General features: G+C 35.5%; 1 protein-coding gene across 2 annotated transcripts in view; it reads left to right on the top strand.

Moving 5' to 3' along the window:
- LOC149132705 (protocadherin gamma-C4-like) overlaps positions 1-17500 on the top strand; it is a 168128-nt gene that overhangs the window by 73716 nt on the left and 76912 nt on the right. The window contains exon 2 of one of the 2 annotated variants that reach the window (XM_089362717.1): positions 3120-9443. The exons of the other annotated variant lie outside the window; for it this stretch is intronic. Within the exon in view, the coding sequence (XP_089218843.1) occupies positions 3120-3233 (114 nt within the window). The 3' untranslated portion in view covers positions 3234-9443. Of the gene's footprint in view, positions 1-3119; positions 9444-17500 lie in introns of those variants that run through there. 2 annotated transcript variants of the gene reach the window in all.

The following is a 17500-nucleotide window of genomic DNA, read 5'->3' as shown; positions in this document are numbered from 1 at the left end:
AAAAGCACACAATGCACATGCACGAAATTAAAGATACAAAATGGCAACAATTTACCCATCGCATCGGATATATATATATATATATATAAAATATATAGTTTTAGGGAAAATAACCAAGTTTTTACCTGTAATTTTGGATTTTTGTCCCTAATATTATTATATATATATATATATATATATTCGAATATACATGGAAAGCAACCTGAGTGATATAAACAATGTTGAGCATACAATCACAAGGTATATGTTTTGTCAGTTCTTGGACAGACTGTGATTGTAGGTGTAAGAGAATATATTCTCATGAATTCACTTGGTGTCTATGACATCAAGATGTTTTAACAGAAGGCGAATTCGTAAGAATATATTCTCTAATGCCCACAATCGCAGCCTGCCCATAAACTGGCAAAACACCTACCTTGTGTATGTGTGTTCACTATATATATATATAAAACATGGCACAGTGTAATCTATTTGGGGATTGCTGCACTTCATTAGTCTATGGAAGCTTAGTTGCCACTGATGATGGAAAGTAACATAAGCTGATAAAGTGTAGCAGTTATTAAATTGTTGATAGAGAAACCTGGATGTAAGTTTTTATATCTATATCATTTAACTTTAGCTCTCTATTCCTAATACCCAACAATGTTGATGTATAATTCTTTTGTCATCACTTATGAGTTGTTAATGTATTTGAGTGTGTGTGTATGACTATATATATATATATATACATATATATATACACATCATTCGAGCGAGGTCGTTGCCAGTGCCCCTTGACTGGCTCCTGTGTGGGGGGCACATAAAATACACCATTTTGAGCGTGGCCGTTGCCAGGACCGCCTGACTGGCCCTCGTGCCGGTGGGACGTAAAAGCATCCACTACACTCTCGGAGTGGTTGGCGTTAGGAGGGGCATCCAGCTGTAGAAACTCTGCCAGATCGGATTGGAGCCTGGTGCAGCCATCTGGTTCGTCAGTCCTCGATCAAATCGTCCAACCCATGCTAGCATTGAAAGTGCACGTTAAACGATGATGATGATTATGATACATATATATATATATATATATATATATATATATATATATATACATACATACACAGAGCCTCATTTACATAAGTTGAAAGAAGAAAACAAATCCGAAGCAGGACATTTAGATTACTTTAATTATTATAATGGTGAATCGAAGTGGGCAAAAGTAAATAATAATGTCTTATAACTATTTCTGGGATATCCCAGATATACAAAAATGTGGATCAACACATTGATCCATTATCTGGGATATCCCCAAAATAGCTGTAAGACACTATTATTTACTTTTGCTTACTTCGATTCACCATTATGATAATTAAAATAATCTAAATGATCTGATAAACATGCCCTATCCTGGATTTGTTTCCCTCTTCCTTTAATTTATACCTGCTGACTCAGAAGTTGGCTATAGATCCCCAGCTCCAGCGTCCATTGTTAACTTGGATCCTAGTGACTTATCAATTGGAACACTTACACAGCATGCCTATTAGTTTGGAGCACCAGTGGCCTGAACCTCTTTCTGTTCTGTATACATATATATATATATATATATGTATATATTTCCTGAGCGTCCAGTTACACAATATCTGTTTCACGTCTTCTTATTGTTGTTTTTTTGTCGTTTTTCTTGAACTCACTATATATATATATATAACGTCGAGTTAGAATAGAGACAGCTGATGAATAATTCCAAGTGGCTTTCTGTTTTCCTATGTGTTCGTTCCGTTGTCTGTAGTTCATTGTTCTAACGTCCTGTACCCTGATATGAATCTATATACACATGTAGATGAAAGTATATACATATATGTGTGTATACATGCATATATATTTTTTGTATTATTATTATTATATATATATATATGTATATATATATATATATATATATATATATATATATATATATATATGAGAAAATCAAGAGAAGGCTTAAAAAAAGTCAACCTGTAGAAAATGAAGGAATGCTGCTTTTTGCGTGTGTGATTTGTGGGAGAAAATGGTTGAGTCATGCAAGACTGGTCAGCTGTCAGAAAACTGACAGAAATCAACCCTTTGTAAATTGTGATATGGCTATTGTTCACAACAAAACATGTGCAACCTGTGGAAAAGGCTACCTTTCAGTTGGAGGATTGACAAGGCATGTCCAAAGACTTCATAGTGTGGCACCTGTTCCTTCTGCCAGCCAGCACAGCTGTGCATTATGCAATAGAATGTGCAAATCTCTGGCTGGGCTCAAGACTCATACAAGGGCCTCACATTGCATCATCAATGACTCATTTCAATAATTCTATCTAGTAATGGCTTTGCTCATATATGAGAAAGCAGCTACTATATGTGTGTGTGTGTATGGACCTATACTGTATTGGTTACTCAATGTTAAACATATATATTGCACATGGTAGAAATATTCTATGAAAAATTAGGAATACTTGAACACAGCATGAAGACTTTATCTATTTAGTATACCGTGGCATATTTAGGTTTAAAAGCAAATCCAATGTTACTGTAGAATAAAGTTGGGGAAACACTCCCAAAATTCTTGGCAGCACAGCTTGAGTATTGAACTGACTCAAGTTTAAGATTCATTAATCTTCATTGGTATTATGCTACCAAGAGAAAAGCAGTTCCTAGCTATTTAAAAAAATGCATTTTAGTTTACACATGGATAATCTAATTTTCATTCTCTTGAAAGCCATTAAAATTTGCCAATATGCAAACACAGCATGAGAACTGAAAATTTCAGTATACTAAATTAGGTTTGTATGTTTAAAGACTGTTTTGGTGAAGGATAAACCCTGAGGATATATTTCATGTTCACAGTAGAAATTCTTATATATTCTATGTGTTGAGAAACAAATAGGGAGGAGAATTTCTCGAATTATCCACTAATAAATTCCCACCTGGTTTTAGATGCATTGAAGTCTTAGCAAAAGTATTATTGAATGTTAACTGCATTTGCATGCATTGTACAGAGCCTGTTATAAATAAATAAATATATATATATATATTCAATTAAATAAATAAATATAAAACACAACCAAAACTGAAACAAAATAATCAAAATACCTAAGAAAAATATCTTATATTGACAGAGCCCTGTGAGAGTGCCAACTGCAAACAGAAATTGGTTTCCATATACAGACACAGAAACAAGGAGACCATCTCAAGAACTGTATCCTGCAACCAGACTAACCAAACTTCACTAGTCACCTTCACAGATTGCCATGGACATGTTAACGGCATCTAGGGACAGGCATCACAGAATGATTAACATTTAGCAACAGCAGAAGCAGCAGTGTATTTCATTTACTGTCACTTTTTTAACACCAATCAGTGATGAATATGAGAAAATACGTGGCTCAAACATACTGGTTGAGGATACATATTGACCAAAGCAATCCATCCAATGTACCTTTTCCAGGTACGCATTAAACATGGGTAATTAAGGTGTTAAAATTGTATATCACATACATATGTATGTGTGTGTGTGTGTATAAATATATATATAATATTTACATATGCATACATACATACACACACACACACACACACACACACACACACATACACACACACATATATATATATATATATATATATACATACATTCATTCATACACTCATACATGCATACATACATATATACATGTGTACACACATAATGTAATATAATATACATGTGCATCTATGTATGTATATACATATATGCATATATATATGTCTGTATGTGTACATATATATATATGTTTAGTACTTAAAGATCTCTACTAGTCTGTGATTGCCTTTGCCAGTATGAAACTTATTCATAGACCAGTAGTGATTTTTTACTGCTATATATTAATCAATAAATATACGCTATATATGTGTTGAATACTCTCTTCATTGCTCATGAAACTTGTAAAATATTATAATATACTTATGTGCGTGTGTTTGTGTGCATGTGTGTATGTGTGTGTCTGTGTCCCTGTGTGTACATATGTATGTTTGTTTATTCCTGATGGACTTTATAATGTTTGTTGTGAATGACAGCCTGGCCAGTAATATGGTTGTAAATGAAAGAAATAAAATAATAAAAAAAGTAGCTGCCTTGTTCTATCCAATGTCCTCTGCACAACCTTTATGCTCAAAGAAATTCTTACATGTTTTCACTGCCCCAAATAAATTGCTAATTGGTAATCACTTTCCATCTCCAAGAGATTCAATCATGCTTTGATACATATTTCAATGAAACATTGATAATTACCCAATGATAATTGGTTTAAGGCTAAATGTGAATGTTCAGACAGCCTGTTTCTATATGATGTGCTTCATCAGTATAGAGCAACAGATTGTAGTCGTCATTTACAAATAATATTCAAGTAATTATCTTCATATCAAATCAAGAAGACATGGCAAGAGAGAAAAAAAGATGGACAGTCACGTGTCACACATGGTTTTAGAGAAAAGAGAAGATGGAGAAAATGATTAGGGATACACTCAATTTAGTTTTTGTTTTATCTATGAGTGCAATTCAATCAGTCAAAGTTTTAATGTAACTACTAGAGAAATTCCTGTAGGGTTGAGTTGAAAATGTGATTGTATTCCAGTTTTATCTGGTCACTGGGAGAAAGGAGTTGTGAGCATGCAGTTTAAAATCACAGTCAGGAGACAAAGACTTGGGGTAGCAATATTAGCCTTATAATTACTGTGTTTGATCTGAAAAGATGGAGGTCTTGACAAGAACATCAAATTAAAGTTGAATAGTATGAATGTTAAAGCTGGCCAATAAGGGCAAACAACACAGCCAAACTGAAAACAGTTGAAACAATGTGCTACCAAAGAGTACAGCAGATCAGCTAGATTAACCACTGAACAAATCGTTCTCTATTTTAGGGAATAGAAAGAAAAGGAGAATTTCTAGTGACTGCCAGGAAGAGAAAGCTGCAATATTTTTAGCAGGTCATCAGGGCTCAGAACTGCAACCTCCACATCCTAAAGGGAAGAATTAATGGGAAATGAGGAAGGGGAACACTGAGAAGAATTTACTGGAAAACTTCTGGTTGAATGCAACAGAGGCAAGAATCAATTGAGGGAGATTGTGCAGGTATTTATGGTCCCCATCCCTCAGCAACAAAGATAGGGATAGACAAGACAAGTCAAGGCAAAAACTTCTGCTTTCATTCTTTTTCCTTGGTGTCAATCATTTACGTGTTTGTGTGCCCCAAAAATGCAACTGGAGAGCATGCACAGATAGTCTTCTCATGTAGTTTAAGGATGTCTTGCTTATGGATTCTACATGTTACCACCAACATTATGTATGAAAATATTTCTGCTTGGTGGCCTGTACATTTGTCTCACAAAAGCAATGGAATGATTGGTTTATGCATTTTTTTTTCTTGCAAAGGATAGAAGCATGTGAAATGTTTTCCCTTTTTTTCAAATAGCAAATGACTCAAAATTTTCTATTATTTATTCATTTTACAATTAATTTTTGTCTATATCTATAAACAATCTGCTTCATCAATATAAAACAATAGATGTTCGATTAATTACTTTCTTGGAAGACAGTTACTTGAACACAGTACATAAATATAATACTTAAATATAACATGATTAAATGCATTTTAAATTTTGGATTTATAAACTTCTGAAAGACCCTTACTTTTATTCCATATACATTGATATTGGTGTTGCTGTTTAGTTCCATATCAGCTTTGGTTGAGCCAACCTAGAATCACAGGCATTCCAGCTATGAATGTCATTTTTACATTACTAAATGTGTTCTTTTTTTTTTTTTATTATTATAACTGTAACTTAATATTATAAGGTATATACCTGACATCCTACCATTTTCGACAACTCCACACCCCAATACCAATATTAATATACCATTGCATTATGAATTGAATAATAGCCTAAGATGAAAGATAAAAATATGATACAACCAGAAATTATTGATTTCTCACTTTGGCTCTCTTATCTTTTATCTTAAGTCTGCCCAATCCCGATGGGATACCAGGAAAAGTATTTCTTCCATCTCTGTCACCAATTTACCACACATTTTCTTTTTCTTTTTTTTTTTCTCTTTTTCTTGTATCACTCATTTGCTGCATATGTTCTTCTCCCAGTAAAACATGGTTTCTATTTTCCATCCCCCACCGACTTTTGTTAATCCAACCCATTGATTTATGGGATAATATCGTTCCCTCTCTCGAATACAGGACTTATCCGGCAAAGTTCCTCATTCTCCTTTTCACAATATCTGGAAAAATTTTCAACCCAGCTCTTTCCATTACTACATTTGTAACATGGTCTCTCCAAGAAATTTTCCAGGATTGCTCATATACAGCACCTACAAAACAGGTCAAACTTTACGTGAATGTGAGTTAAACATTATCATGACTCACTGGCATTGAGAGATGTTGGTACTACCACGAACATGTATAGGCATAAATTTATTTCCATGCTAAGAGAAGTTTTTGACCATACAGGTTAGAGTTGCTGGAAAACTTCTGTGGTCCTTTTAAGTATTACCTGGATGTAAAATTCTATATTTCCATCACTTGAAAAATATTGATTCGAAGCAATAAGAATTTATTCGCATATACCAGATCCTTATTTCTAATCTTGACGCATTGGTATGGTAGTAAACCGGAGGAAATAATCATTTTATTGTTTTTCATTTTAACTGATATGACGTCTGATGTGTTCTTTGTTTGCATTTAAGTTAGACCTTATTTCCTATATGGACGCTATCTGATGGCTTCATAGCATAATATCCACATCAATATCAAAATCTCCCAGCCTCCCTTCTTCCTATTTCATTCTGCACTCTGGACTGCTCATAGTCTTCTTCATAATGAAGTTGATGCAAAGAAGAAAGAGAAAAGAAATAAAATACAACCCTGGTGAACACAAGCCACAATCTCAAAAAAACTCTGGGTTCCCAACTCATGTTATAATATAGCAGAAAAATTGTTGATACAAGGGTTTGAAGATGTTGGAAAACTGTTGCTATGCCATAAATTTGTACAATCTTCCACAACAACTCCAGGTGAATACTGTCAAATGCCTTCTTAAAATCAATGAAACTGATGACTACAGCAGTCAGGAATTTACCACGCTGCTCAATAATATGGCACAAGGTGAAAATTAATTCTGAACACAATGTGTTCCTATGAGAATCAGTCTATTTTTCATGGAGACTATGACCTAATTCTTAAAGCCCCCCAATATTTGGAGCAATGTATAATCAGTTTTAGTAATTATTCATACTTAATCAACTACCTGAAGGATGAAAGAGGAAATCAACTCTGATGCTATTTGAATTGATATATGTTAAGGGATGGAACTAAATACTTCAAGACATTCTGTCTCTTGGCCAATCTCTTTAATGAAAATTATTCCAACCAGTGAGAGAACATCTATAACTTTCCTTGGTCTGCTAGAAATACCTAGCAGGTCAAATCTCCCTCAAATCACACCTTACCGTATTAACACTTTTTGTTACCATATTTCTGTTGAAATACACTTTTGTTTCAGTTACTTTTAAAAATTATAAAGATTTTAGTAAAATAAGTTTGTCATAAGTAAGCTGGTGTTTAAAACATAAATTAACATGAAATTTTGCTGGAAGGTTTTAAGCTTAAATTGGAAGATTGTACCATAGGACTAGAGGCAGTTTTGTACGGGTTAGTATCGAAAGGTTAGTGGAGGTGCGTGGCTTAGTTATTAGGGTGTTGGATTTATGATCACAAGATTGTAGTTTTGAATCTTGGACTGGGTGATATGTGTTCTTGAGCAAAACACTTCATTTCACATTGCTCCAGTCCACTCAGCTGGCAAAAATGAGTAACCCTGTGATGGACCAGTGTCCTGTCCAGGTGGGGAAAATATACACCATGAAACCAGTCCTTATGAGTCAGTATCACTCAAGAAGATAACTTTACTTTATCAAAAGGTTAAAAGAGGAAGGATACATAAGAGAATAAAATCTGTGATATATGTGTTTTTTCTTCATTTTTATGGTATAGTTACAGTCATAACATCTTTACCAGAGATTTGCTTCATTAGTACTGACCTGTGAATGAAGAATAACAACCAAAATTATTGATGATATACAGAAAGAAAAACCCAAATAGATTCTTAAATTTGATAGTAATAATTTTTGATTATTTATCCTTTTATTGGTTTTAAAATCTCTTGATTGTGGCCATGTTGGGGTAAACATTAGAGAGCTTTTAGTATATCAAATCAACACCAAATGGCTAAATTACTTTTCTGACACAATACTGTTTCATTTATTATCTTCTTTATGTAACTGCCAGCATTGTGACTAACATATAAATGCAAACACACACACACGCACACACACATACATTTATACATATGGCGTATTTGCCTCAACAAATTCTGTCTGACCCATGTAAGCATGGAAAATTAAACATTAAGTGATGATGATGAGAATGACATACAATGGGCTTCTATAAAGTTTCTCTTTATCAATTCCATATATAAGTCATTACTCAACTTTGGGCTATAATAGAAGACACTTGCCCAAGATTCCTGGCAGTAGAATTGAACCTGAGGCTACATGGTTTCAAAACAAACTTTGTAATAACATGGCCATGCCTTCACCTACACACACACACACACACACACACACACACACACACACACACACACACTCACACTTACTCACATACATGCACAAACACATACACGTGATGGGCTTCCATAGAGCATACTGAGTTATATTTTGCTAGCAATACTGCAATCAAGCCATCCCATGGGCTAAGGAAGAGATGGATATCTCCTGTAATAGTAGCAATTATTCAAGATATGTAAAAAAATATGGTCCACTCTCCTCCCACAATTATCAAGGAATCATCCAAGAGTTATTATTTGACCGAACAAAACAAATTAACAAACAAACACATAGAGCAATAGCGTACGCAGTTTCACCAGATGACAAAAGCAACAGAAATACATCATAAAATGCAAATCACTTAATACAAGATTAAGGATATATCATAGCAATAACGATGGTGGTGATATAGTACAGCTGTAGGAAAAAACCCATCAAATTCTAGAAGAAAATGTGTTAATATATAAAATATAAAATATAGAAAAAAAATGAAAGTAAATTAATAAAAAATAAAAAGGCCAGCCAATCCAGGTATATTAGATTTTCTTTTTATTTCTATTTATTTATTTATTTATTTAGAGATTTATTTGAATACTTAGCAGCCTTGCAAACAATAAAATATCATGTTTATAACTATATAAACAACAAACTGTTTTATTGCAACAATCAAAAACAGTGTCAGCTAGAAAGTGTTACATTAAAACACCAAAATCAATAAACGCTAAAAAGTATTATATGTGATACAACAACAACAACAAATAATAATAATAATAATAATAATAATGATAATAACAACAACAATGATAATAATTAATGATAGAGAAAATGAATAAATAAAAATTAGCAATGTTTGCAGTGCAATAGTAAAAAACAATAAACTTAATATATGGTGCACGACAAAAAAAATATCAACACCAATGATAATAATAATAATAATGATGATGATGATGATGATAACAACAGCAACAACAACAACAGCGGTAATAATTTGTTATAAACATTGAGTAAATATAAACCGTTACAATAATGTATTCAAACTACAGGAAGGAAGCAAATAACGAAGGTTGTATCAATGAAACCGATATTAATGTATCATATTGCTGGAAATAAGAACCGTCTTTCCTTTCTCTCTTTTATTTATTTATTTATTTACTTGTTTGTGTATGTATTTATTTATCTATTTTATTTTATTTGTATGTTATGTGTTCGTCCTAATAAGATTAGTCAGTCTTCATGTTGAAACACACAGGATAGCTATGTGAAGTTGTTGTACATGGAGACATGCTAGATGTCACAAAGAGGAAGTACATCATCAGATGATATGATTAGAGATAATCAGATAGTATAATTATGGATATGCTTACTAAGTTTAAGTTGCAAGATTTCCAAACTGAAAAATTGTATGAAATCATAAGGAATGATAAACACACTATAGGCGCAGGAGTGTCTGTGTGGTAAGTAGCTTGCTTACCAACTGCATGGTTCCGGGTTCAGTCCCACTGCGTGGCACCTTGGGCAAGTGTCTTCTACTGTAGCCTCGGGCCGACCAAAGCCTTGTGAGTGGATTTGGTAGACGGAAACTGAAAGAAGCCCATCGTATATATGTGTATATATATATATATATATATATATATATCTATGTGTGTTTGTGTGTCTGTGTTTGTCCCCCCACCCACCATCGCTTGACAACCGATGTTGGTATGTTTACGTCCCCGTAGCTTAGCGGTTTGGCAAAAGAGACCGATAGAATAAGTACTAGGCTTACAAAGAATAAGTCTTGGGGTCGATTTGCTCGACTAAAGACGGTGCTCCAGCATGGCCACAGTCAAATGACTGAAACAAGTAAAAGAGTAAAGAGTACACTGAGAATGATGATAAGGACAGCTCATTATCCTGTACTCTTTCGCTCATCACCACAGTCATAGCTAATGTCAGTTAATGAAAGAAACCTTTACAGATTTGCTTAACGAGCAAGAATTAGAAATAGCTACCAAACCTCTCACTTTCAGATCACATCACTACCATCATCATCGTAATCATTATTTAATGTCTGTTTTCCATGCTGGAATGGATTGGACGATTTGACAGGAACTGGTCAGCTGAAGAGCTGCCCGTGCTTTATGTCTGTTTTGGCATGGTTTCTTTGGCTGGATGCCCTTCCTAACACCAACCATTTTACAGAGTGTGCCAGATATTTTTACACAGCACCAGCACAGGTGCTCTTATGTGACTCTGGCATAGGGACTTTTTACATGGCACCAGCACCCACAACCCTGAAAGATTAGGGTTGCTCAGCTGAAGAGGCATGTAAAGGTTGTGTCCATTTGCAAGAACAACAATGATTTTACTTAGCTTGCCATGTCTTCTCAATCACAGCAAACTGCCAGAAGTCTCAGACCCTTGTCATCCCCTCTGTGAAGCCCAACATCTGAAGATCCTTTCTCACCACTTTATCCTATGTCTTTCTGGGCCTTAGGAGTCACTAGATAATATAATTCTCATTTACTTCTCAAAAAAATGGGTTAGTCAAGTAACGTACACCTTATTAGGGCCAACAGGCTAAACTACTTATTAGTATTTCGTCTTTTATCTTTGACCTTTTAGTTATTTTAGTCATTGGACAGCAGCCATGCTGGAGCATCATCTTGAAGGGTTTAGTTGAAAGAATTTCCCCATGTACTTGTTTATTAAGCCTGGTACTTATTCTGTTGCTTTCATTGGTTGAACTGCATACTCAAAAGATAAGTATTGGGCTCTATTTCTTTATCTAAAACCTACAAGGCAGTGCTCCAGCATGGCTGCAGTCCAATGACTGAAACATGTAAAAGGGACTAGATACTAACAAAGAGAAAAATAGGTATTAGAAATTAAAAGAAATCTATTGAAATATCTGCTATATATTTCTATACAAATATAAATGTATGTTTAACCTCAGTTCAACACTAATCAGGCTGACCTACACTCAAAATCATTCTAGCCATGACCATCCCATCTTCATCAGGGGTATATAGAACTAGATTATCTAATATGTCCATTTGTTTTTAAGTCTGTAGGGTCTGATTTAAGGGAAATTTGACTGCTATTTCCAGCCGCTCAAACAACCAATTAGAGACTCCTTGTGTAAAACTGTCGTATAAGCTGTGCATATGCAGACACTCACACATAAATGCACACACACAAACACACACACGCACATACACATACATGTCTATGAATGCACATGTTTGTTCATTAATAAAGCAATATGTCAGTGGAAAGTTGGAAAAGCAACAAAAGCTTTTAAAATATTAGGCTTGGTAGCAGTAAAGACAGAGACATAACTGGCAAACTAAACTGTAAACATGTGCCTGTAATAATGCAAACAGGTAGTTCCTTGTCCTACTCACTATAAAAGCCAAATTTCCATTAACAATTACTTCTACCTACTTATGGTTTGGACCATATGTTTTAACTCTTTTGTGACCACATTTCTAATGAAATTCACATTGTGTATATGTTGTAATTAACTATAAAAATAATCAAGAATTTGTGGAGATTTAGTAACATTATTTTCATTATTAAGGTATTCTTGTTTTCATTAAAAGGTGCAGGCATGGCTATGTGGTTAAGAAGTTTGCTTCCTAAATATGTGGTTCCACGTTCAATCCTATAGTGTGGCACACAGGGAGAGTGAACAATTGAAGCCTTGTGAGTGCATCTGACAGATGGAAACTGAAAGAAGCCCATCATATAAGCACAGGTGTAACTGTGTGGTAAGAAGTTTACTTCACAACCACATGGATCCAGGCTCAGTCCACTGCATGATGCTATAGCCTTGGGCCAACCAAAGCCTTGTGAGTGGATTTGGTAGACAGAAACTGAAAGAAGCCTGTTGTATATGTATATGTACGTGTTGTGTGTTGTGTGTGTGTGTGTCCGTGTGTCCTTTATCTTGACATGATGGGATTATTAAGATACAAGTCTCACCGTCATATAAGTGGAATCTCTAATTTCCAATCTTCTCTGAAAATATGTCTTGCCATGAGGAAAATATTACCTTATTTGGAAACAAGTAAGGCTTAGCAAAAGAAATGGGTGTCATGATGTACAAAACCTGCCTCATCAAATTCTATCTGGCCTATGCAAGCATAGAAAAGTAGACTTTAGCTGATGATGATGTTGATGATAACAAAGCTGTTATTTGAAACATTATTTAACAAAGGTTTATTACATCAAATTTTGTTGGAAGGTTTTGATAAAATGATTGATACCACTGCAGGCACAAAGCCTGAAGTATGGGGTAGGAGATTAGTTGATATTTTTGTCCCCAGTATTCTCCCGTTGTTTTATTTGATTGATGCCTTAAAGAATAAAATACAAAGTTGACCTTAGCAGGATTTGAACTCAGCCCATAAAGAGCTAGAACTAATACCACAAGGGATTTTGTCAGATGCTCTAATGGTTCTGTTAATCCCCTTCCCCCCACCTCAGTTTAAAGATTAACAACTTGAGATGGTTAATTTTGTATACTTGAACTAGAAGCGGTACATCAGACATGTTGTTATTAAAAGGTTTAAGTCTCCACTCACAGAACATACATTGGACGGAAAATGTCTACAGTTATATGAATACACTGCTTAGTCAGATAACTATATAGTCCACATATATAAGAACATCATGTTAATAATGCAGATCCTCCTTTAGGCACTCTTGCACTGGTTTCTCTCATTGAATTGATGCAATTCTAGGACACCATCTTGAAAAGTTTTAGTCTGACATAATAATCTCTGCTTATTTTAGTGTTGGCCTTATTAGATCAGTCTCTCTTTATCAATTCAATAGTTTATGAATAACACTGGTAAACATAAACATAGATAGAAACAGACAAATACACACATCATCATCATCATCATCATCATCATCATCATCATTTAACGTCCGCTTTCCATGCTAGCATGGGTTGGACGATTTGACTGAGGACTGGTGAAACCGGATGGCAACACCAGGCTCCAATCTAAATTTGGCAGAGTTTCTACAGCTGGATGCCCTTCCTAATGCCAACCACTCAGAGAGTGTAGTGGGTGCTTTTACGTGTCACTCACATGAAAACGGCCACGCTCGAAATGGTGTCTTTTATGTGCCACCTGCACAAGCCAGTCCAGGGGCACTGGCAACGATTTCGCTCGAAAATCCTACGGGAGCCAGTCAGGCGGTACTGGCAACGGCATATAGATACAAACACAAATGGTCACAGATGAATATGACCAGCACTGACAAATTATCTTCTCCTTGATATTAAGGACTTCATATTAAAGACAATGGCTCTTAGCAATACTTGTGCTGCAGTTTAAAGTCCATAACAGCTTGCACAGGACTACTAAGACTCTCACCTACAAAGTTAAGTATTCCAGAAACATACAGAATTAAGATCTCTGTCTTTGCAATGAGGTAAGCGTTATTTTAGAATTTCCTTCTCCAACAGAGATATCTAAACAGACACGAAGGATCTCTCACTTCTGCTGTTGGCTGGCTGTTGACTCTACTGAGTTCATCTGTCCTTTGTCAGGTTTTTTTATCTTTTATTCTGCTGGGTGTCCAATGAAAAGCATCTTCTTATAGAAAAGATTTGGAAGGGTTTCCAGTTTAGTCACCAATGGCCCAACCATGCAATAGATTGCTACCAATAGCACTAAGACTGACCTGACACAATCATGCATACATTCATACAAACATACATACATTCATACACACACACATACATACATACATGCATACATACATACATTATAGGTGTCAGCATTGGTTGTGTGAAAAAAAGCTTGCTTCCCAACCACATGGCTCCAGGTACAGTCCCACTGTGTGGCACCTTGAGCAAGTGTGTTCTACTATAGCCTCAGACCGACCAAAGCTCCATGAATAGATTTAATAAATGGAAACTAAAAGCAGCCTGTTGTATACACACACACACATATATGTATGTATTTGTGTGTGTATATATCTATGTGTGTGTATCTTTGTTTGCTTTTGTTCCCCCATCACTGCTTGACAACTGGTGTTGATGTGTTTATGTCCCCGTAGCTTAGTGGTTCAGCAAAGAGACTGATGGAATAAGTACTAGGCTTAAAAAATAAGTCCTGAGGTCGAGCAGTGCTCCAGCATGACCACAGTCAAATGACTGAAATAACTAAATGAAATAAAGGAAAACAACATTCACACATACTTACATGCATACATGGATACACACAAACATACACGTGTGTGAATTTTTCTTGTGTGTGTGTGCATGTATGCGTTGTGTTTGTATGCCAGCCCATGACCTTTTGGTTAGGGGTTAGGCTCACAATCATAGGATTTCTGATACCATTTCTAGACTGGGCAGCACACCGAGCTTTTGACCAAGACACTTAATTCCATGCTGCTCTGCTCTGCTAATTTGAGATGAGCACGCACGCACGCACGCACACACACACACACACACACACACACACACACACACACACACACACACATATATTTGAAAAAATTGGAGTCAACAGGAAGGAGTATGGCTGAACATTTTTTTATAATCACAACAATTGTTTCTATGTAATGCAGTTTTCTAGGTGTGCAGGTATTTGATTATGCAACCATTTCCCTGAAGGACCATGGGTCTTTAGCAACAATACAACTTGATAAATTCAGTGGCTACTACTAACTTCAGGCCACGACAGAGAGGATGCTCTTGAAGCCGAGAATTTGAGCTAATGGAGACAATACTACATACCGCCTGAAAAAACGAAACTAGATCTCATAATGCAGGAAAGGGTGGCATAATCAAGTACCTGCACATCTGGAGAACTACGTTGCATAGAAAGAATTGTAGTGATTGAATATAAATGTCCAACCGTACTCCTTGTTGATTCCAAGTTTTTCAATTGTCTATTCACAAATGACTGAAGCCCAAATGCAAACCTATATATATATATATATATATATATATATATATATATATATATATATATAGAGAGAGAGAGAGAGAGAGAGAGAGGGAGGGTGGGGTAGAGAGGGGAGAAAACATGCAATGAGATTCTGCACAGTTTCTACCAACTAAATTCTACTTTCAATGTATTTGGTCGATTTGAGATTGCATCAGAAAGACAGAATGCACAGAGTGAGAACAAATCCTGAAGGCATCTCACTTGACTCTGTAGGCGTAATTTGTTTCTTCTTCACAAAGACCGCCCTTGCCAGCAAGTCCTCTTTCAGATAGGCTGCGATATCCACATTATAACAATTCAGCTCTTTGCTTACTAGATCAGTGCACCTGTAGGATCAATCCCAGTAATCCAGGTCTAGGAGTGTATGTACATTCAAAGTTCCCACAGTAAGAGAAGTTTTTTTTTTTCTTGTTCTTGCTACTGCTGTAGTGGGTCACCAATAGCTGCGGTAAGCCAGTCAGGAAAAAAAGTGGTTCCTGATGTTTACCCCATCTTTCATAAGGGCTTTCCCATATGTGGTAGGCTGTTGTGATCCTGAATAAGCCAGCTCAGTTGCATCCTACAACTGCCAAACACCCACAACACACTTCATGGATAGGATGACCTTCACATAAGAGCCACCAGCATATGGCTCTGAACTAGGTGTTTCCAGCTAACCAAACCTGCCCCCATTGTTGATCCTATAACAGTTCTGCTAATTTGCTACCATGAATTGTTATCTTTTTATTGATCTCCACCTCTTGAAAAGATGAAAAGCAAAGTTGACCTCAATGGAAACTGAACTCAGAGTGTAATAAGTCTGAACAAATACTTCCAATTTTCACTGACAATGCATATTAATTACACTATTAATCAAACATTTTTGTGGATAACTTCATCCTGCAATGAAAGCTCTGATACTTAAGCCTATTTACACAGTATTTATTAAGCGTATGCATATAAATTTGTTTATGTCATATTCATGAATAAGTTTAACAATTGATGTAAAGCACACCTGTCAGTTTACAATACTTCAGAAATTGAGTGGCATCAATACCTGTATCTAATTGATTTAATCATATATTATCTAAACACTCATGTTATTGTTAATGATTTAAATATTATCTATTATTTGTCAGGCTGGGGCACTACCTTGAAGAGTTTAGTCAAACAAATCAGACTCAGTAGTTTGTCTTTTAAGTCTAGTACCTATTCCAAGTGTTTCTTTTGCTGAACCACAAAGTTATGGAGTTGTAAACAAACCAACACCAGTTGTTAAGTGGTTAATGGAATAAACACAAACAGAAGGCTACACACACACACACACGCACGCAAGAGATATATATGTCTATCAATATATGACACACACATACACACACTTTCTGTTTATTCGCAAGAATGTATTCACACAGCACTCACAAGGCTTCTACTATTGCCTTGGGCTATAAACACTTGCCCAAGGTGAAGACACTTGCCCAAGGTGAAGACACTTGCCCAAGGTGCAGCATGGTGGGATTGAAACAACATTGTCGCAAAGTAAGCTTCTTAACCACACAGCCATGCCCGTGCCTGTTGTAATGTAAAAATAACTATTTTCATGGACAATCAAAATCAAAATGTCCAAGCATCAGATTCTTGTCATTTGTACCTAACCATGAAATATAATAACATTTCAGCTAATATTGGTTTCAAATTTTGGCACAATGCTAGTAATTTCAGGGGAAGGGGTAACAGAATTACACCGACTCCAATGCTGAACTGGTTCTTATTTTATCAACCCTGAAAGGATGAAAGACAAAGTCAACCTTGGCAGAGTTTGAACTTAGAACATAAAAAAGGACGAAATGCTGCTAAGCAAAATTATCCGGCATGCTAATGATTCTACCACCTTGCCTCTTTCACTTGAGCTAAT

Source organism: Octopus bimaculoides, chromosome 14, assembly GCF_046866305.1.
Source record: "Octopus bimaculoides isolate indiv1 chromosome 14, ASM4686630v1, whole genome shotgun sequence".
NCBI lineage: Eukaryota > Metazoa > Mollusca > Cephalopoda > Octopoda > Octopodidae > Octopus > Octopus bimaculoides.
The sequence above is the reverse complement of the archived record's forward strand: the minus strand, read 5'-3'. Positions and strand labels throughout refer to the sequence as shown.